Genomic DNA, 22,819 nt, shown 5'->3' on the forward strand with positions numbered 1-22,819 from the left:
TTGACATGAGTAAAACTGCAGCAAAGTATTCTTTTTTTGCTAAAGGCTGCTCTTTCAGTCCCAGAAGATGATGAAATACTCTAGGAGCAGCAATACACAAACATTGTTTTTCTCTTTATTGCTAGTGCAATAACAAATCACACTACAAAACAGAATATTACATCCCTTGTAAGACATTCCTTCTTCCTTTCCACCCTGAGCATTCTCCCTACAAACAAAACAAGAAGAAAAAGAAAAAGCAGTGAATTTGTGACTCCTGTGGAGTTGGCAAGAGGATCTTTTTATGCCCACAGGAAAAACAGAAGAGGGGCAATAACATTGCCCAATGTCCTACCATGAATAACCATCTCTCTCTGGGGAAGAGCACAGTCCAGGGTGCTTGGGCACCTTAGCTGAAAAGGAATAAGTGGCTCACCAAGGACCTGAGCACCCCATCTCCTTTCTGCCTACCAATCCTCCTCCAAGGGATAACAAGTATATGTAGTTTTGGGACACAGCCACCTCTGTGCCAGGAGCTGGCTTGATTTACAGTCCTACAGTGACCATAGGACTCCAGCCATCACTTGTTTGGAGTATAGGTGATGGGATACTTCAGCTGTTACCAACTGCTGACATCCTCTAGAAAGTTTATTTAAATGCGCATTATGTAATAGCTCATATGAAGGTATGTGTTAGAGCAAAAATATAGTGAAATAAATGGAGGTTTCCATTTTTCAGAAGAAAATAAATGTAACCAAGCTGTGAACCAGCAAAAACCAATTAATATTTCTAAAAAAATGCTTCACATTCACAAATGATTGCTTTTTCTCTCAGAGGTTTACCCAAATAAATACCAAGTAATAAAATATATAATACATACGAAATGGTAAGTGGTGTATCTGTGTTTAATTTTATTTTTTAAAAGCATCCTTTTAATTCCTGTAGTGTAAATAACTTTTTCCAGAACTTCATGTTTTATGTAAAGTATTACAATGTCAAAAATTCGTTGGGAATAATAATACCTACAAAACAGAAGGTTTCAGTAGGACAGAGGTTGTGAAACCAGGAAAAGATCCTTGCAGCAGTAAGGTGATTAATGCCTTCTTATTGTTTAGCTCACCTTCAGCGGTAGCAGAGATTAAGAGTGCCCATTTCTGTGCAAGCACTATATGGAAATCTGAGAGATCCAAACTCTGTCTTACTTATTTTTGATGGAATTTTCTCTAGAATTAACAAGGCTCACAGCATGAAATAATTATTTTATTTATGTTGGGTTTTCTAAGTTTCCTTTTATTATATATGTTTTTAAAACCCGAATTAAAAAAAAAATAGAAGAAAAAGATCTAAAACATAGATAGGAAATGTGAATTCATGTAACAAAAGGACAGGGGAGGTTATATCATTTTTCTGAATGGCAGTTTGTTCCACAGCTGTGAGGGGATTCTGGCACTTTATCTTGAAGCTTTTGGTATTGTTATGGATGGGATATTCTATCAGATGGATCTATCTGCCTTGATCTCATAATTTCTGTGTTTCTCAATTGCTCTACATCAGCAGAAGCTGCCGATCTCTTATTTGATCCATGGCCATTGTTGATGTACCAGGATGCAGAACTGCAACACTAATTTCCTTTTAATTGCGACATTAATTCAAATAACCGAAGAATAAAAAGGATCAACTGGTAATAAGGAGTTATAAGAACTAATAAAAACATGTGGCAAAACCAGTGTTATATTTAGCTGTACTGAAGCTCCAAAACCATATGAAAACAAATCAAACGCCATCAGCAATCTTCCTCCATTTTAGAGAGCAAAATCTAAAATTGTGTTTTATTAAGATGAATACAGCTAAAACCTACCTTCCTCCCTCAAAACAGACAGCACAACTACACCCTCCAAAACCAAGATCAAAACAAAGAAACCAACTTCTTCCTATTGCTTACCTTAGTTTTTCACTGGCCGCTAGCTGATCGTGCTCAGTGCATGTTAGCAAATTAACTCATGTCCACGCTTGACTTCATCAGAAGCCACTCAGCTGCATTTGGTTTTGGCCCTACACACAGACTGAATCCTGTTTTATCCGAAAGACAGGTGACTACATTAGCAGCAAAAAGGCTCAAGATGCAGACAGCAGAATTGGTCTTTGTGTCACAGACAATGCCATTTTCAAGCTCCTAAGTAGGTATCACCTGGAAGTTCTCCACCTCATCAAACACAGGGCCAGAGTCGACCCTGAAGCACTTCCCCAGCTCACACATTATCATTTTAAGTGCTATATTTACACTTGCCTTAAGCTCAGCACTTCATTTCTTTGACCCTGGCAGAAGAATGAGTCAGAATAGGGGGAAATGGAGCATTCCCACTGCATGTGCCCCCAATACTACATTCATACTTAATTTTCTCTTTTGTTTCCCCCTGTACCAACACGGCCTGTATACTCTTGGAGGCTGCCTGCGTAAAGCAATATAGTGCAATCTAGATGCATGTCTGCTCACACACAGAGGAAAAGAGGTGCGCTGAACTCCTCTAGTTCATCTCATACTTACTTTCCATTGGGTAATCTTTGAATTAATAAAACTGGAACAAAAGAAAACCTCACAAATGCGCTGGCAGAAAAAATCCAGATAAATGTTTAAATTATTAAAAATCCAATATTTCAGAATGCATAACACAATAAAAAGAGTATGACTACCCCATACAAAAGACTGCTAGGATAAATGGCCTTGCATTGAACAGATTTGCACTGTATGAAATAACGAATGGCTGAATTATCTGAACAAAAAAACCTCTGTGAATCTTCCTTTAAACTGGTTATTCCTTAGGAATACATAAATCTTCTTAGGCAGGGCACTCTGCCATCTGTTTGCTGTTGGTTATTTTTCCAGCTCTGGGGGCCAAAGGAAAAGGGGGAAAAATTACTTCTGCTAATAGTAAAACCAAATTTATAGCACAGTTTCAATGCTCGGAAGTAATTTTATTTCAGCAAGTCAGACAAAACACATAGATACACAAACACAAAATAATATTACCTGGGACAGCTCTGGTGGGGGAAAAGCAAGCTACTATCTACTGTTTTTTTCAACAGCTTTTCTCTCTTCATCCAGATGGTGGAGTAACCAATGGCTTACAAGCCAGCACAAGAAAAAAACCTTTTTTTTTTCTTTTCTTTCCTTTTCTTTTATATTCTTTTTAAAAAATCTTACTGATTAACAGCTTCCCTTATGTTTCTTCTGCTAATCAAAACAGTAACATAAAATTCTTGAAAAATAAGACACTCTGCAGTGTCTCAAGAGCTCCTACAGAAAGGACAGAAACCCTCTGGACATACTAGAGTCACTAGAATCTCATAGTGGCCATTTTCTGCCCAGGAAGCAGGAACATACAAAATCGTCAGGGAGAAAAGACGGGGAAGGAGACGGAGACAAAGGATGAAGGAAGGAAATGAACTATGCAAAGCAGAGAGGAAGATACTGAAACACAGGCTCTTGGTAAGATACAAGGTTATTTAAGCAGTAAGGTATCTCTGAAGAAATACACAAAACCAGAAACAAAAACAATTAAGAAACAAAATCAAATCACCTTAGCACAACCCATCCAGCTTTCAGAAAGCTTCAAAAACCCAAACGTTTCAAAAAGGGCTGATGCAATCAGTAAAGCAAGCACAGAAACTCCATGACTGTAATAAGCATTTGTAAGGCTCCACTTCAGGGTCACTGAAACTCCATCCAAACCCATCCCAGTCAAAGAATTGATCTTCACTGAAGTATTATCTTGATGAAGGATAATTGTTTGGAGTTCAAGCACAATATGGGCTATAAAGCACCTATGCACAGAATTACATTCACTTGTCTTCACAGTCACACACAAAGCTGCAAATAATTCTAAACTCATAAGTCATGATATGAAGGATAAATACAGCAGCTATGCTGAACATGTTTTTTTTTTTCAAAAGGAAGCTATGATTAAATTTCATATACAGATATTTAAATAAGTAAATGAAGAAACCCTGTATATGGTTATATGAATTTTGGAAACAGTAAGTATGGCCTATGTTTTCAGAACAGAGCAATTATTTTAAGTGCTCAACTTATAGCATCTTCAAGTCAGAGCAGGTGCACATCTCTTTTTTTAAACCAGTACCACATTAAATATCTGAAATTGCAGTCTGAGGAAGTAAGACACTGACAAGCAACAGCAGCTTCTTAAAAGATGAGGTTTTCCTCCTTCCCTCTCTTGCAGACACATACACACAAATACACATATACTTGTTAGTCAACAGCTATGTCAAATTGGGTCCAAGTGTTGCTGGAACTGTTCAAAACATTGTAATCATCTACATGCTGTGCAAAAGTACTTAATGAAAAATGTATGAGTTACTGTACAAAAAAAAATGTGAATACCTTAGCCTAGTTTTGAATGAATCCAAACTACCCAACAGGGGTGATCTGAATGAAGAAGGCTATCCCTCTGCCACCAGCCCAGGGCTGGTACCATTAAGCAGATTTATGGAAGAAGGACACTGCTGAAAGGTTACCCACCATTACCTGTCGAACTGTTCACCATGTTAGGTGCCATGCTGTAAGGAGGAGCCTGTGGGTTCATCAAGCCAGAGCTGTTGTTCATCGGCTGAGTGTAGGGAGAGCTGGATCCCATAATACCACTCTGATTCATGGCAGGAAAATTGCCTTGCCTATGAGAAGAAGAAGCATACACACAATGTCTCATTACGTAACTCGTTGCTGAAGATGCTGTGGTTTGTCAGAGAGTACATCTCCTATTGTTTGCAAATAACTTAGGAGAAGGCAGGCAATTAGTTCATTTTACCTATATGGGAAGCTATTAGTCTTGAATTAGTTACTATATAACTGAGATTGAATTAGACTGAACACAAATTTCAAGAGATGATACAGTGTCTTTAGATGTCACAACCAATCACCAGAAAAATACAACTAATCTATCCTATGAGTAGACAGTAACGTGATCAGGAGTCAAAGTAAAAACCTAGGGTTGGCATAAAAAATTTCAGTTAATTGCAATTTTGACCATGTAATAGATATCCTTGCCTGCCACAGCTTAAAAAAAGAGTGAAATGACCAGAAGAAAAATGGGTATCACGGAATGTGTTTCAGATTTCTGTATCTGATGTTATTGCACACACCAAGTTTCCTATAAAGCACTTCCAACCCCAGGGTGCCAAGAGGAAATCCAATTGCACGTGAAAACTTATCTGGAGCGTAACTCATGACCAAAAGTGGCATTTACACAACTCCCAATTAAATCATATACATGTAACCTCCTGCCCCTCTTCTTCCTTTGTTTGGAAAACAGAAAAGATGTTCCCATTTCCAATACTGATCTAGAGCCCAAAGTCAAAGGTATCCAGCAAACACCACTAAAGTAACCACAGATGTGACTGCAGCACTGAATAAAATGGTCATCTTGTTGCACATGCCATCAATGTCCAATCTTTCAAAAAACCATGTACATACTACACTTTCTTTAAACAAGAAACCTCAGCAGAACTATTCTGGTTTTGAAAATTCATCACATAGCCATACAATGCTTTCATAACTGAGACTTAAGTTTGTCTGAAAAACTGCCTTAGAAGAAGCCCTTACCTAGTACTCCACATCTTCAGATGTGAAGATCTTCAGATCAAATATCTTTGATGGCTAAACCTTAACTACTCTTAAGTTCTAAAAAGTATCTAAGCACACTTCGTACTTGATTTAGTAAATTTTATACATAAACTGAAACAGAATGAAGAAAATAATCCAATCCAAGTAAGCAGAATAACCCAATGTAACGCTTGATCCATCTTCAAAATTTTTTTTATTCTTTTAATTCATAATACAGTTATCTACCTTTTCTTTGTACACCTGAAGGCTGCACATATTATGATATGTATACTGATATAGATGCATACATATAAAGTCATACGTATAAACAAAAACACATACAAAAATAAACTTACTTGTATATTTATGCCCTACACAGGAAAATGCAAAACTCAGACCTATTTCTTCAATGCACCCCATGTCAGTTTATGTTGTTTTTCCAAATAAAGGAGATAAGAAAGGAAGCAAACACCCCTTTACATAGCTTTGGTACCTGTCCACATTTTTTTTTACTCATGAAAAAGCAGAGCATTTAATGTTATCCTACAGGCTGGGAAAGCTACATATCCTGGCAGCAAGATGGGAGTTTTAGTATAAATTCTACTTTTCATTACTGTACAGTATTCAAACAGAACAGACAACCCTCAAACCAACAATGCTGAATAACTTCAATAGCTCCTTGTCTTTCCCAAACTCATGGCAGATTCTTAAGCAGTTGGTAGAAACAGTTTTCATTTTTAGGAGACATGGGAGGAAGACCATTAAAGCACTATTTGGCCTAATTTTTCTTGACACATTGTGAATATCTTCAAAGAAAAAGAGAATGTGTTATCTAAATAAAGCATCTTTTTCCAAGTCAGTTTTGTCCTTTGCTCTCTGAAGACAAACTTCTCTTCACTCTTGCAAAGAGGCAAAGGCTTTCTTTTGATATGAAGGAGATAACTGCCATACAATGTCATTTCCCTGATGAAGCCTGCAATGAGTAATGGAGGGAAAAGATTTAAAATGCACAGTGGTGCAAAGCTCCAAGGGAAAATTACAAAGGGAAAAGGAAAAGAGAAGAGCAGGACCATTTGGCAACAACTTAAAAGATTTCAGTCACACAATCAAGCTTTTCTTATGTAAATACTGAGTCTTAAATACCCCTGTCCCCACCCCCCTCCCCTTTTTAGCTGAAAATTGCTATATTTCAATAAATGAAGTTAACTCAAAAGTTATTTCTATGCTGGATAAGTGAGATCCTTTCCATTACTGGGTAAAGATGCTAGCGAAGATGAAGAAAGTGTGCAAGTACATTTTTTCACTTTAAAAAAGAAGTAATAGATTTTGAAATGTTCTTTTACACAGGAAAGCTGGGATTCTGGAAAAGGCAGAAATCTCGACAGGTATCTATCTCTAAAATGTCCTTCTTTTGTGTTAAAAATACAGGAAGTATGCACCTTGTGGGCAAGCTGAAATTGGTCCTGATCTACTAATATTCCAATACTATTACTTCCTATAGCATGTATATCTTCTACACTATGGGGCAGTTCATAGTCTCAAATTGAGGTACAACCTATTTCATACTACCCACTATGGACAGCAATCTCAACTGTAGTTCAGGAAAGCATACTGCTGTACAACAGCTTCAAATCAAAAAGTGGGAAACTATTTCCAGTTAGATGGAGAGCGAAAATTAAATAAAAGGAATACACTGGCTTTGGCTGGGACAGCAAGAAAACAACTGAAGTCTAAAAAATTGCTTTTGCACCCAGAAATTCTGAAATTTCATCTCACAAGGCAATACCTTTCCTTTTCATCCTCCCACATAATGCCACACTTGGAAAGGACACAGCTCTCCATCCCTGGAAAAAGCCCAGCAAGTGAAAAAGACTCAGCATTATCCCTGGCACAACTTTGTCCTGCCCTGGTGCCCTACTAAAGCACTGCAAGAGCTAATTCAGTAACACTGAAAGGCGACATCCTGTAACTGTTATTTTAGCCTGAGACTGGGTGCAGTGTGCAGTACAGAGCTCCTCCACACATTATTCTGCTCTATGATGGCTTGGAATGGAAAGTTTCTTTAGGGAGAAATAATCAGGTATTACTTCAGCCTTTAATTCTCCCTCCGCAGTGGGCATCCTTTGAGTAAAGACTGCCGACTGTGACAAATTGTGCTGCATCAGTACTATAATATGAAGTGGAGTCCATTAAGAACTGAGCTGAGATCACCAAACTCATTTTGATTAACCTCCAGGTCACTAAACACTTATAAATATGTTACACAGCAGCTGCTAAACATATTTATATATGCTTAAGGTCACAGCATCATCTGTTGGTTGTTGGAGTTAAGTCAAAAATCTTATGTTTCCTTCTGTGCTGCTTTTAGTAGACATATCCAACATACTATTTCAGAAGTTGTCTCAAAGCGTACTACCAGACTCTCTCATACATTTCATAATTCCCTCCTTTGTTTTTCTGGGAGGCTAAGTAAAAATTAAGTATTTTAAAAATAGTCTGCTGTATACGTAGTGACATCTAACAGCAAAAAGCCAACTGACTGGCTATGAATTCTATAGCAGAACCAGCCCAGTTAAGTATACAATTTTCCAGTATTTACCCCAGAAAAACCAGGGATGACACAAATGATAATTAGGAATAATAGGAAGAAATTCAGAAAAGAAGCACTTATGTTGAGTACAATGAAAAATGTCATCGTGAGACGCAGTTACCCTCCAAGTGAGTGAAGGAAACCCCAGTACTTGACACTTCTGCACACAGACAACACATTAGAAAATGTACTGATCAGAAAAATCCTGTATTACATGTGAACCAGATGACCTGTCAGGTACTTTCCAGCTCTAACTCCTCCAATTCTGTGATCTCAGATCATGTATTTTTTTCTTGCTAAGAAGAAAAAGCAGCTGGGCTAATAGAAATTTAGGATTATGCTATCAATTTAAGCACCACACTTAAGCCTACACAGTTCCTTTTCTGCTCCAGTGCTACAAGATCTTCAAGTATTCAGCAAATGGACCAGATTCAAAATGGGAAGGAGGTAGGGGGGAATCTGTTTGCTTTTTGTGCTTTATTTACTTTGTTGACAATTAGTAATCCACAGTGCTTGTATAATGCCAGAGGCAGTTGTTATGCTCAAGGGAAGGGCTGACACCCAGGGGGACCTAGACAGGCTGGAGGAATGTGCTGACAGGAACCTTATGAAAGTCAACAGGGACAAGTACAAGGTCTTGCACCTGGGAAGGACAAGCCCCCTGCAGGGGTGCTGGTTGCGGCTTGACTGGGGAGCCGCTTTGCTGAAAAGCCCCTGGGCATTTTGGCAGACAGGGAGCTGAGCATAAGCCAGTAGAGTGCCCTGGCAGTGAAAAGGGCCAACAACATCCTGCGCTGTGTGACTAGGAGAAGAGCTATGAGATGCAGGGAACTAATTACCAGCACTAATTATTAGCACTCATTAGACTTCACCTAGAGTATTATGTCCAGTTTTGAATCCCACAGTAAAGGAAGGATGATGATAAACAGGAGTGATTTTAGCAGAGGGCCCCTTAGATGGTCAGGGCTTGGGCACTCGCCCTGGAGGGGCTGAAGGATGAGGGCTAGTTAAGCCTGGGCCAGAGACAGCTTTTGAGAGGAACCTAACAGCACCACCCCAGCACCTAAGAGGAGGTCAGCAGAAAGATGAAGCTGGACTCTTCACAGTGAGACATGGTGGGAGGATGAGACAGAACGGGCAAGAATTATAACATGAGAAGTTCAAACTGCACATAAGGAAACCCTTTTCCCAGTGAAAACACTCAGGCATCAGATATGGTGGCCCAAAGAGGCTGTGCAGACTCTGTTCTTGGAGGTTTTCAAGACCCAGCTTGATAAAGCCTTGAGCTCTCAGCTGAGTCTGCTGAGGCGGAGGTTGGACCAGAGACCTCTTGAGGTTCCTTCCAGCCCGAATGACCCTATGATCTTAGACTCCCAGCTTCACTGTGCTGTTGATAGCTTGGTGTACTACTGAGTCCAAAATGCAACTGGTCAAATTCAAAACACTCCCTTTAAAGAAGGTCCTGTTCTGCTTATTTGCTTTCCTTCATTTGCAATTTACCCGAAGCTTAATCTGCACTTAATCTCTTTTCTCTGCAAAACAAGTAGAATCAGATCTAATTGTGTCTTCTGAGCTAATGCAGAAGTCCATGTATGAGAGAGCATGTAAGATCTGGTCATCGTTAAAAAGCAGAACAAAGAAACTGCAAAAAATAGGAGCACTGACAATACAAAGGAGCATGTGAGTGATCCCAATTGCTGAGCAGTGTCTCCTAAACTGAGAAGCCTTCCTTTAATTGGACATGAAATCACCAGTATGTTAGTGTGTTGTCTCTAACTGCTACACAGAAGTCACTCTGCAGGCCTTGCATTTCACACGTGCTCGTATGAGATTTAGTACCTCCTCCCTGTTTCTACTGCCACCTTCCTCAGATTTGAACAAGTTTGAACTAATTATAAAACGGAGTTCAGAGGTAGGTGTGGTTAACTATGGACAATGATTGAAGGTGGATTATGCTTCTCAGCAGGACAAGAAATGAAGACACAACTTTTCATATGTTTTCTGCTGTGTGCAGAGGCATCAAGTTCCACAACTTTCTGTAGATTTTCTGGCATGAACCTCACGTTATGTGCTTCTCTCTCAATCTAAATCTGTAACACTGGAGCAAAGCCCTTCACGCAGTCAGGAAAAATGATCCAGCTTTTGTAATGAGCCTTGTGGCAGCCTGAGCACAGGAGCAAGCCAAGCACAGAAATGTGTAGGGAAAAGAAGAAAGGTTCAGATGTGGAGAGTTTAGAAGGGCTGGAGGTGAGGAGAGTCTGGGGCAGAAAAGATGGAAACAGAAGGGAGAGTAGATAAAAATGAAGAATGAACAAAGGTTAGAAGCATCCTCACTAGATGCCAAAGGTTTTGAGGCTCAGGAGGATGATGGGTGCTCTGGAAGACTGAAATAAAACAGAGATGCAAGAGGAGGAGCAGGGAGGAACAAAGAGAGCTGCTACTCCCAGGGTAAACATAGGAAAGTTCCTTCCAACACGAATGTGGAGCCTCTCAGTCAGGTCTGCCTGGCAGAAGCGAAGGATTCACAGGGGAGCCTCAAAAGCAGGCTGCTACCAGAGATGTGCCTTGCTGCAGCTCCTCTGCTCGTGCACACTGCTGTGAGGCAGGGCAAAGCTCCCAGGCTGCCACCATGGCCAGGAGCTGGGCGAGCCTCAGTCTAGCAGCATGGCACACTGGGACGATGCCAAAAGAGCAGTGCTGCAAGGATGGGAGCCAGGATGAGGTACACAGCCCAGGTAGGGAAGAGCTGTCACTGAGTCACACCTCATATACCCCAGTAGTCACAAACTTGCACCAATTATTATTTAGGCACCCCTGCACAAACTTGCACCAATTCTTATTTAGGCACCCCTGCACTCTGCTTGCTGACACTTTCCACAGCACTCACACAATAAAGGGATCCTTCCAAGTTACGCAGCTCTAGGCACTGGACCCCCAAAATTATCCTGTTACTGTAATCTTGTCACCTGAGCAATTGGCTGGTGAAAAAAACAAATGGCTCACAAGCTCATGGAAGTTTGCCACTTCTGCTCCAGATCTTTAACCTACATCAGTTTTGCAGCGAATGCACTGCAGCAACTCAGGGGAGCAATTTGTGTAAACATTTTAAAAGGAACATTTTTTTTTTTAATGCTGACACACTGCTAAGGTGGCTGCTTGATTACAAACTGTGAAAATGACTGCGTTAGGCTGCACTCACAAATCACAGTGTACTGACCAAATTGCCGTGTGCTTATCTGTGCCAGGTCTGCAGCATGACAATATTTCCTCTCTCTTTTAAATGTCAAAGTATGATTTGGGGGGTTGTTATTTAAACACACTGACCTGCACAATAACCAGAGGTACTTTATTTAAATCTGTCTTGAGCTAGGACTAGCCTTAAGCGCTTATAATCTGTCATACTTCGACACCAAATGGGTTATTATAATGAGAGTAATTCAGAAGTGAGATCTGTGAATGCTTTCTCCCTGGAGAATTTACACATAAACACGTGCATGCAGATACATACGCTCTTTTGTTATAGATTTTCCTTCTCACTACATTATGGGTTTCTTTGGAGAAGTGAAACTGTTTCTGTTGTCAGGGGATATGGGAGAACTGGAGGAGGGAGAAGAGAGTAAGGGAAAATACACCCCAACATTACTTACTTTGCTCTGACTGGAAGTTCGTTGGCGTGCCAGGACTGTTAGCAAAGGCTAATGAAATCTGAATACTGGCTTGAGCAGCTATAAAATGGCATTAAAGGCATTTCCCATACAAATAAACCAAACAAATTTAACCTCACTATGTCTGATAGCTACTGCTGCTACTACAAGTGTACTAACCTGGACTTACATTTCCTCCTCTGTTCAGTGGGGAGGTTCACCACTCACAATAACGTAATTTTAAAAAATGTAACCATGAAAGTTGGTGATGTGACAGCTGTTAGTTCTGTCATAATATTTTTTCCAGTTTCCAGGTTAGAAGGAAACAGAAAATTTTATAGTTCTGTGTGTGTACATGCATGAAAAGGGGAGGCCAAAGGTCTGACAAGTACTGACACTGAAAAAACACTAAGAAACATAAATGTACAGGAGTGTGTGTGCATGTGTGCCTGCTGACATCAGGCACACAGAACCAATACCAAACTATTCTTTCCAATGACCGGGCCTAAAAAGCAATGGTAAAATGGGGAATAACTTTCTAGCATCATAATTATGTGATGGTGCACATCACCTTGTAATCCATTGCAGTTCGACTGAGCAGACTGATTGGTTTTTTCGTCTGGCTGATCTAAAGATTGTTGTATAGGACATTTTTTCTGAAAGGTAACAGAAATAGCCTTTCTAGACATATTCTTTTTCTTCTAGTTACATAAATACTTGTGCCTTTAGCATCATCACCATTACTTAGATTCCTCTAAGAAACAATGAAGGAGGGAGAAGAAATTTGAAAATTATTTGTTCCTACCAGGACGATTCAATGCTCAGCCCCTCTGAAAAGCATCCATATTTCTTATTATTTGTTTATATGCTATTGTCACCACATTAACTGTTTTTCCAGTGAAAATATCTGCCCAACTGCCTACCTACTTGGTAGCCACTTAAAGATCAATAAAAAGCAGGAGTGTCACACCACATCAAATACTGGAAGAGTAACATAACAGGCATGCGTAATTCATGAGTACTGGTACTAGTAACAACACAACTACAGAACACTTGTACTGGTGAATGCACGCTGAGATAAGAATACATCTCCCGATCCCACTTTACAGGTAACAAAACCTCAGAAGTGACCCAAGATTAATAATGGTCTAAAATATGGTCATATAATAATAAAGTAGTTGAATACAGTGAGAAAAACATAGCACAAGCCTGCAGAAAAATAAATCCTTAACTTAATTTGATCCTAATGATATAAGGGTGTGACTGAAAACCATGAAGGTTATTTAGTGAAATACTGCAGGGTTTCTTTGTTTGGCCTTGGGATTTTCTTTAGTTATTTTGTTGGGTTTTTAGGTTGCAGCTATTTAATTTTGTTTTTATAAAGCTTCTATTGTGTTAATTAAAGTTTTGGGGTTTTTTTTGGTCTGAATTTCACAGTGACCACAGCATTTGGTCACCAGTCTTCAAATCCACAGGTATTCTCTGAAATGCCTTTATTGTGCAGCTTTCTTGCAAGTGCATCAAGACCTCAGTATTTGAATTTTTTTGTGTAAGAACACACCAAGCCCTTTGTACTCAATGCAACTTCTTCTGGATAAACACAATATAATGCTGTGTGACAGAAAACACAGGACTACTGAAAAGCAGGCCAAGCCAAATGGCTCGTAGTCCCATTGAAGCTTTGCTCTTAGTGACCCCTACTTACCTTCCTGACAACATGGATTTAAAGAGCAGCTGTAGTGACAGCTGCTTGCACAATGTCCCCATCAGACATTATATCTGAGCACCGCACAGATATATTTCTTAGCCCAAGTGGAGTGTGAGATGGGTAAAAGAGGGCTGCTGTAATTGGTCGAGCAAGCAGGAGGATGCATGAACTGCGTTTCTAGCGAAAAAAGAAATTTGCCCTGTTTGGCATGATGCAGTCAATCTGAACCAGGACACCAAGAAGGGTGGTCTAGCTCAGTGTGACTTGATATCAAAATGGGAATGACTCATATGACTCTCTCACTATGCACCTTCTATTTTTGTGCATATTTATAAATAGCTGTATTAAAAAGTTGAAAGGGCCTAAGAATACTTTCCCAGAATGATTACTTGAAAGTGGGTAAGAATCTGTTCCCAGCACACGAACAGCCAGGAGGTCACCAAAGTGCGGTGCTAAAAAGCTACAGGAATCTAAGAACAGACTGCATGTTTCACTAATTCAAGCTGCTCTGGTGGGGTACTGCCTCAGGAGAGGCTTGACCTGAGCTCCCTCCTTTCTGTCTGGGGATGCAGTCTTCCTGCCACCTCTTACCACATTCTTACCACGTTCAGTGATGTCCTTGCATTGTTTTTGAGCACCATTGCAGCTCCACGGAGCTCACTGTGATAGCAGCCAAGTGAAAATCTAATAAAACCCTGCCCGTTTCATGCCAGCTCTTCGGTGTGTCTTTTCATAGTAAAATGTCATCTGGCTGACAGCACACTGAACGCAACTGTGCATGTGCAGCAGCATGGCGAAGAAGTTCTCCAAAGGGATTTCCCAGCAGACATATTTTCACTTACCTATCTTTGCCCAATAGCCTGAAGCTGCTATATATTTGTCAATATTATTACTACCACTATTACCATCAGTCTCGGCACTTTGGCATTCCAGACAGTTTCACAAGAGCAATGTAGTGCATATGTCAGCACGGTTTCAGCTGGCTCTTTTCTTCATCTTTGGCTCAGAAGATGACTGAAACCTACTGTGACAACTGCAAAAGGTATGCAATGTGTGAGTGAGACTGCTGGCTATCATTAAAAAAACCCACAACTTACTGCTGTTACATTATTATTTAATATGATTATTATGAGGTTAGTTATACATTCGGTTAGAACCCATCAATAAAGTGAAAGGCTCTTCCCACTTGCATTTCCCCAGGTAGCATTGCTAAAAATAAATTGTTTAATTTTCTCTAAACTATCACCTCTGTAAAACAATCAAAAAGCTTAGAATTGCTCTAAAATCTGAAACCCTCCTACCATTTTTTACATCTCTCCCTTTCTGCCACAAAAACTTGAGGCTGCTCTGTCACAGCCTTGTACTTGCACAATGTATGTGTCAAATCACAAAAAGCAGTCGTGGAATTTGCTTTCTTCATGAGTTCCATATTAAACAGATGGCTACTCTCATGTTTTGGTTTGGGTTGTTTTTTCTCTGACTGATGCTGTGATTTGAACTAGTAGATCTTCTGGCTGTCAGGCAAAAAGACAGACAGCATGAAAATCCACTTTCCTCATCTGAAACATTTCTTGCCACCCAAGAAAAGTATTCATTCTAAAGTCCTTCTTTGTTCTTGACTTTTATACAATAACAATTAATGAAGTACTTCATGCTTAATGCCCCAAATATCACCTTTCAGGTACAGAATTTCTATGTTAATATCCAACTCTGAGGCAGAATGTTAATGAACTACACAGAGTCCTACACTGTGATTTTGTTTAAAAATAATTAGTACTTCTATAGAGGGCAACAGGTCTCCTAAATAACCAAATCAAGCCAAAAATAATCCTGACACAATAATAATCAAACTAGAATTGTCTCCAAGACGAATGAGAATTCTCATTCACGACTCTGAAAATCACCTTTGCTTGCTTTCACAAGTTAAGAATGGTTACTCTCTGAAGGAGGGAAGGAATAGGACTCCTGAGCTCTGTGGTTAATCTCTAATGGCATGAGCAGCATACAGCAGTCTACTTGATTGATGAGTAACCAAAAAAGAAAAAAAATGCCTCCCCAAATCACTGGTTGCCTGCACGAGCTCTGCAGTATGGTGACATCCAGAGCTCCAAAATGATGGATTTACCTTTTAGTAAAACAAAATTCCCGATAAAAATATATTTCTCTTAGTCTCCCACAAGAAATGGCTTTGGTTAGCTCAGCATGTAAAGTTTCTTTCAATCCTTAAATGACTTTATCAGCAATGTTGAGCTGATCTATAATATGCACCTCCATTTAAAAAAAATAATCATGAAAGTGTGATTTCCAGCTCACCCTTTACTATAGTAGATACTTATAAGCTAAGTCATACTTCACCCCCACTAATACATTATAGAAAATTCCATATATGGTTCTGCTTTGAAAAGGAAAACATTAGGAAAGGAAGTGCCCCGTTCAAAAACCGAAAGAATAAAAAATCAGCTTGATAGCTCACTACTTCTCATGAAGAGGGAAGAAGCATGAGTCTTTTTGAAGAAAAATCCATCAATACTGGTTAATAGCTCTCTTAGAAATTACAGTTACAGTAAGCATTAATATTTGGACTTTAACCCCTCAAATCACAAAGAAACTTGGCATGGAGAGAAAATATTCCACCTGTTACTGAAACCCAGCCAGGCTGGGGTGGAGCAAGTAGAGCAGCTATCTGTATTTCACAGAAATACTGTGCAGTCATTTAGGCCAAGAAGCAACATCACTTCATCCAGCTGACACTATATGTGGTCTCCTTTTATTTTGGAGGCCAAATGTACTTTCATGGACTGTAATGTACTGCCTGGATATTCAAACAGCACTAACAGAACGCAAAGTGGGGCTCATTTCAGGGTGATCCATCAGGATCCCTAAAGGAAATTCGAACTCTGCGAGTGTTCTGAGAAGTAGGGTAGAGGGGAAATGAACAGACACCTTGAGACCGGAGAATTGTGAATGGCCTGAATTTGAACAGGAGTAACTCCTTCCCTGTGACTGAATGCTAAATAAAAGACCCAGCAGAAAGAGCTTTTCTGCTAGGGGCTTATTTCAAAGGCAACAGATAACATACCCTGGCACTGGCTCCAATTATGGCTACGAGTCCTATCTTAGCCTGGTTTACTTTGGGGATTTCGCAGTTGGCAGCCTTTCATCTAGAAGTAGCCTGGTTTGAATAAGCAAAGAAACGTGAATGAGTACTTAACCTTCCTGCACTTCACTGCACTTCCCAGCAGAGAATAACAGCACCTCCAAGCTTAAGGGGAAAAGGGAAAACAATGGAAAAAATATACTCTCTCTGGGGATTAGAGACGGTAAGTTTTACTGTAGCACTTCAAGTCTTCCTGCTACATAACCACAGCTTTTATAATCACAATTAGAATTTTAAACCCGAGTTTCAAGATCAAAAGGCCCAGGCTGGAAAATACTGCCTAGAAATTGACTAGGATGTAAAACACCTAAAAGAGGTCTGGGTTTTATTTATATTATTATTCTTTTTAAAAAATTTATTCCCCATTTCTGTCTCGTTCTTTTTCCTTTTGACATTTTAATGCATCTTGTCCATTACTGTATTTCCTCACCAGTACCTTCCAGTCCATCAGCAGTGCTGCATTACTCTGCCGTTGGAGAAAATAATACAGAAAAAGTGCTTTGCTGGCACTAGTGACATGGAATATGAATTATACATACATAGCAGGAGGGAAATGCTGATGGAAGGCTAGTCTGCCTGCATGTGCGCAAGCGTGCATGTGCACGTATACACACACAGACTAAAAAGACACACAGAATGCACATTTTAAACTCATTTACACTAATTGTAACTGTTTCTCCATACAACAGAAATTCTCTAATATCAGTGCAGATTTACAGATCAGGTTTAGGAGTGAAAGAGAACGTATTTAAATTCTTCTAACCTCACCATGATGGGGCTATAGTAAGTAACCTGCTGCTAAGCAGCTCAGAACCAGAACCACATTCTAGAGTGCCTAAAAGTATGTCAAAGCAACCTACCACTACACATTGCTATGCAGGCTAAATGCCATTTCCGAGGTAGCACAGGGAGCAGTGGATGATAACATAAATACCCACCTCAATTTAGCAACCCAGTGACCAGGATTTAAAATGGTCTGAGGCTGAAAATAGCTAAGCTAGATCCCAATTCTTCAGTACAATAAACTACTATGCCTAAATAGTCTCATCTAAAATCAATGACTCTAAATTCTAAATAAATTCAATCTATAAAAAAATTGCTTTAATTTACCAAACTACAACATGCAATCCAAAGAATCACATAAAAGTACAGTATACTGAGGTCAAAGATGCTGCCTTCAAAGATAAGACTGCTCCTCATGTAGGCACATCAAAACCAATTTTACAGTAATTAGTTCAGGTATTGATAACCGTAGTTGCACCAGCAAGAGGCTCATTTTAGCACCCGGATGAATGTGTACCTTAGAGCCAGCTAATACTGAATTACATCTTCCTAAGGCTGCCCTGCTAACAGTAAGCCAGCCAGTTAGTGTGCAACTACATTTTTAACTTCCTATAAACTACAGTCACACCTTCAACACATGTTCGGAATGACACTCACTGCTAGCACAAGAGATGCTGAAAATGATGATGACAAGAATCTAGCTACAAAAATGTCTGCTGACTTCAGGTGTCAACTTAATAATCAGTTTTCAAAAGTGCAGACGAAACAAAAGCTCACAGACAGTGAATATATAGGCCTGAAAAGTTTCAATATGTTTATTTACAAACTGAGGCACTCAAAACTGGCCGGTACTAGAAGATACTAACTAAATTTGTTGCCTTTCACATAAACAGAGAAAATGCTGTCTCGCTTGCTTAAAATGGTTTACTTTTACCAAAGGCTTAGTGTGTTGCAGGTCTGTTCTTACACAAGTACGTGCCTGTCACTATTAAATACATGTATTGTTGTAAGAACTATAGTGTGATAAAATACTTATTGTTTGTAGCCAATGGTCCTCAGAGGCCTCCACGGGGTTCTAACCTCCAGCAGCAGAACCAGCCCTTGGGGTCTTGGTCAATGCCAACTTAAGAAAAGTCTTTTCCTGGAGTTCAGCGGATACATTAAGTCTTCAACACACAGTCCTTACCAGTCAATGGGTGTGCTGAGACCAAGACAGATACAAAAAGGAAAACACCGTTTTGCAGTTGCTTCACAGTGTCCTCATGAAAATAAGGGGAATTACTTACTATACAGGGTATTAAAGAGTCATTTAGCGTTGCTACCAACTGTTACCCAAACTAAGCTTAAACACCCCTGCCAGTTCAATGAAGAGGTTTCAAAACCACCCTGCTTTACTTTGGCCTGACATGCCAGATACCATCTGGGAAACACTGGCCTGCGTGTACAAGACGAACTAGCACACTGTAAGATTTTAGGCTACAGGGAAGGTATTACGTAGGTGTAGAAATTAACATAGAGCAGGCTTCAAGGTGAGGTCAAAGGCTAATTCAAATGGTGTAAACCTACTATCTTACACAGACACCACTTTTATTTATATGATTTTATCTTCTCTAATTAAAAGGGTGGTGGTCTGCACTGAGGATGATACCTAGGTATAACTGGCTGACACTCAGATTTTGATCATCCAGCCCTGGTTAACGAACATTGATTTTCTGCCCCAGTGGAAGTGATTTTATTCTGATGAATGCCATTTAAACTCATTTTACACAGCTTCCTAGGGTGACTTGGTAATGCAGTGGCAAACCCGTGTTCTATGTCTAAATGAGACTCCTGAGCTGGTAAAGGACAGAACCTGTGTATTAATAGCTGAAGGCAAATTTCTATTCCCTATTGATACCTGGCTACTGATTCAACAAGTTGACCTTGATGGGGATCACAACTGACTTGTACAGAAACACCACTGTGTAAGCATGACTCTGACGCAACCACTTCTTTTTCTTCTTAATTCTACCTAGAGAAGTGTGTTTTATAGTAATAAAAATCCAATGGTCTTTGAACCCCATAGCTGAATCTTATAAAATCAAGACATTCAGAGAAAAAGACTGGATACAATTCATGCACTTTGGCATATAACACTGAGTGTCCCTCCAATCAGATGAAATAGTACAGTGCGAGTGCTCTCCCATTTCACTAACTTTTGCTTTTTGAACAGGAGAACCAGTAGACTTGCGTTCTAATTCTTTGTTTTGCTTTGTACTTTGTGTGTGTATACGTACAAGTGATGTTATAAGGAAAAAAAACATGAAACAAATGCAGTTACAGAAAACTGGTAACCAAAACTTGTTAATAATCATGAAGGCAGCAGTAATTTGGGTTTTGCAGATTTCCTATGGAAGTAAGAACTGAAATAACATGATGGCAGGAAGTCCATGAAACTAAAATCTCAGGTAAAGCTGGACTTTGTTTTGAGGGAGCAACAGGCTCAGAATCAGTGTAGATACTTTTTCCCAGTGCTGTAATCTATGATATGGTTACAGAATTCACAGTGCAGAGGATTCTGGTGAGAAAAGAGTAGCTGCATTTCAGGCAAACATTTTGCACTGAATACTTGGTGCTCCTAAAAACTGCTATAGTGACTAGCCAAAATTTTTCAAAAACATGCACACTCAATTACAGAGTAATAGAACTTTCTCGCATTGCCATAGTTGGGGTGCTGTGAAGAAAACACGGGGTGTCTGCCAGCTCCAGACTGTCTGGGATAAGCAGGCAACTTAATATATGGTAGACTAAAGCAGAACAAAAGAACAGGCTCCTCGGATTTGCTCTGTATCACAAATATGAATCACTGCGAAGTACATTCCTTCCATGTGCAGCTACGTAGGACTTGGAGGGATAGCCAAAAGCCATTATGCTTTCTCCCCTACAGTTGACTTCAGATCAAAGAGGAAAACTGTGTGCTTGCAGCCCCCCGGCATCAGAGAGGTGTGACAGGTTTTGCTCAATTTGCACTTTATAAATAGCCCTACTGCCAGTATTTGCAACAGAGATTCAATGACTGCACAGCCCTTCCACAGATGCTGGATCACTAGAATGGGCAATATGTGAAGGAAGGGCTGTGAATCAGTGCAGTTTTGCCAGGCAAAGCTAAAACCTCGAAGCAGTTTTACAAAACTGAAGGTGTGAGATAGAAGTGGTTATCATTTAACCTAGTTTTTGATCAAACACCACACACTGCCCAAAATCTAAGTTGAATCACAACCAAATACTTTCCGCTTAACACAAAATCTTTTCTTGCTATAAAGACCAACAAAGGTGAGCTTATCCTTTCAATACATGATTACAAAGGAAGTGTTCCTATAGCTGCAGCAGCAGCCCATTTATTCCTTCCTGCTTGACCTATCAGCTTATAGCCTAAACCAGACAGACAGAAACAGACTTCTGTAAATCCTACTAGACAGGTCTGTTAAAACAAGCAACACAAACAAGAGATTGCTGGTTGTCAGATATCTGCCTGAGTAGGGTCTATTTTAAGGGAGTGTGGTTCTATTTTACTGAACAAGAACTACACTAAATTTACTATTGTTATTGTTTTAAAAGTTTGCTACTGCTTATTGCTAGAAGCCATCTGCCTTCCAAACTCACAAAACAAGAAAGCAACAGGTCCAAGGATGCATTAATTTCCTATTTCTAGTTTTACACTGTGTCTTCGAATTACAGCAGCGCTACTGTCCAGAATCCCTAGTCTTGAATGATAAATACCTGTACGCATGTATGTGCATCTGTGTACGCGTATGCATACATAACTACAAAATGCATAATACACACACCCTCCCCGCCCAAACATGGTTACCAGAACAGTGCAAACAGCTTTACGTAATTCTCAAACGTAATGGAACTTCTTGTAATAGAAAAAGATAATAAATACACCAAGAGTTATTTGAGTCTAGGGAAATATGGAAATTACTTCATCTGAAAAATTTCCCAGAAAATATGAATTCATTGCAAGTATTCAGGCATTTTAAGAATAACCACGGACAGAAAAGTGCTTTTTCCAAAATCGAAGCAGAAATGGCAACATGCAGTTATGCTGCCCAAAGGGGAGATAAGACAGATGATGGCTCCAACTTTTACAATCCTGTTTGCAAGTTCTCTCTTAAAGGTGCATGGGTGGCAGTTATCAACTTCAGATAACAATAAATTGCTTTTATGCCTCCTTCTGCCTTACCCCTCCAGCTGTTCCCCTCAGCCTGCCCTCCTCTCCCTGTCTGCATGCTTGCCCAGAAACAAGAACATCCCGTAGAATAGAACTGCCACCAGTGCTGCCATTTACAATGTCAGCAGTAAATGCAAGAGTTGATGGGCTGATCCATAAGCTTCCTTATTCCCTGGCAGCAAGCTGGCAAGGACACACTGGCCCTCTCTCTCCTGGATCAAAAAAAATATATATCCAGCTAATCAATTTTAAGTTGTGTTAAGTGGCATTCCTCGGGGGTAAGCATTGGGACTGCTCATTTTTGTTAGCAACATGGACAGTGGGATTGAAGGCACCCTCAGCAAGTTTGCTGATGACACCAAGCTGTGTGGCGCAGTTGACAAGCTGGAGGGAAGGGATGTCATCCAGAGGGACTGATAGTCTTGAGAGCTGGGCCTGTGTGAACCTCATGAAGTTAAACAAAGAGAAGTGCAAGGTCCTGCACATGGGTCAGGGCAATCCCACTAACAAATACAGACTTGTTCAGCCTGGAGAATGGAAGGCTCTGGAGAGACCTTACAGCAGCTTTCCAGTACTTAAAGGGGGCCTGCAAGAAAGCTGGAGAAAGACTTTTTACAAGGGTATGTAGTGATTGGACAAGAGGTAATAGCATTGAACTGGGAGAGGGTAGATTTACATTAGATATAAGGAAGTAATTCTACACTATGAGGGTGGTGAGGCACTGGAACAGGTTACCCAGAGAAGTTGTGGATGCCCTGGAGGTGTTCAAGGCCAGGCTGGATGGGGCTTTGAGCAGCCTGGTCAGGTAGAATTGTCCCCACCCATGTCAAGGGGGTTGGTACTAGATGACCCTTAAGGTCCTTTCTAACCCAAACCATTCTATGATCCTGTGAAACTGCAGAGAGCTTGTTTTCCACTCTTCATGTCACCGCAACCCTGTGGTTTTCCTAAAGCCTGCAGTGCCAAGAACCAAACTAGAAGTGGCTGTCACCTCCATTGTCACAGCTGCTTTTCAAGGCCATAATTCAAACGCAGAATAGCACACTGTCCCCTTAGGTTTAAGGAAACTATTCTTCTCACACACCATCTCCTCCCAGAGATAAGAACACAGACAGAACATTTATAAAT

The 22,819-nt window shown here is 40.0% G+C and overlaps 1 protein-coding gene across 8 annotated transcripts in view; it reads right to left on the reverse strand.

The window, feature by feature from the left end:
- ARID1B (AT-rich interaction domain 1B) overlaps nt 1–22,819 on the reverse strand; it is a 336,986-nt gene that overhangs the window by 37,337 nt on the left and 276,830 nt on the right. For 4 of the 8 annotated variants that reach the window (XM_069852077.1, XM_069852071.1, XM_069852073.1 and 1 more), the window contains one exon: nt 4,517–4,668. In XM_069852077.1, the coding sequence (XP_069708178.1) occupies nt 4,517–4,668 (152 nt within the window). The remainder of the gene's footprint in view (nt 1–4,516; nt 4,669–22,819) is intronic. The other 4 variants (XM_069852076.1, XM_069852075.1, XM_069852070.1 and 1 more) reach the window with 1 other exon arrangement.

The sequence above is a fragment of the Phaenicophaeus curvirostris genome, chromosome 2 (assembly GCF_032191515.1).
Source record: "Phaenicophaeus curvirostris isolate KB17595 chromosome 2, BPBGC_Pcur_1.0, whole genome shotgun sequence".
NCBI lineage: Eukaryota > Metazoa > Chordata > Aves > Cuculiformes > Cuculidae > Phaenicophaeus > Phaenicophaeus curvirostris.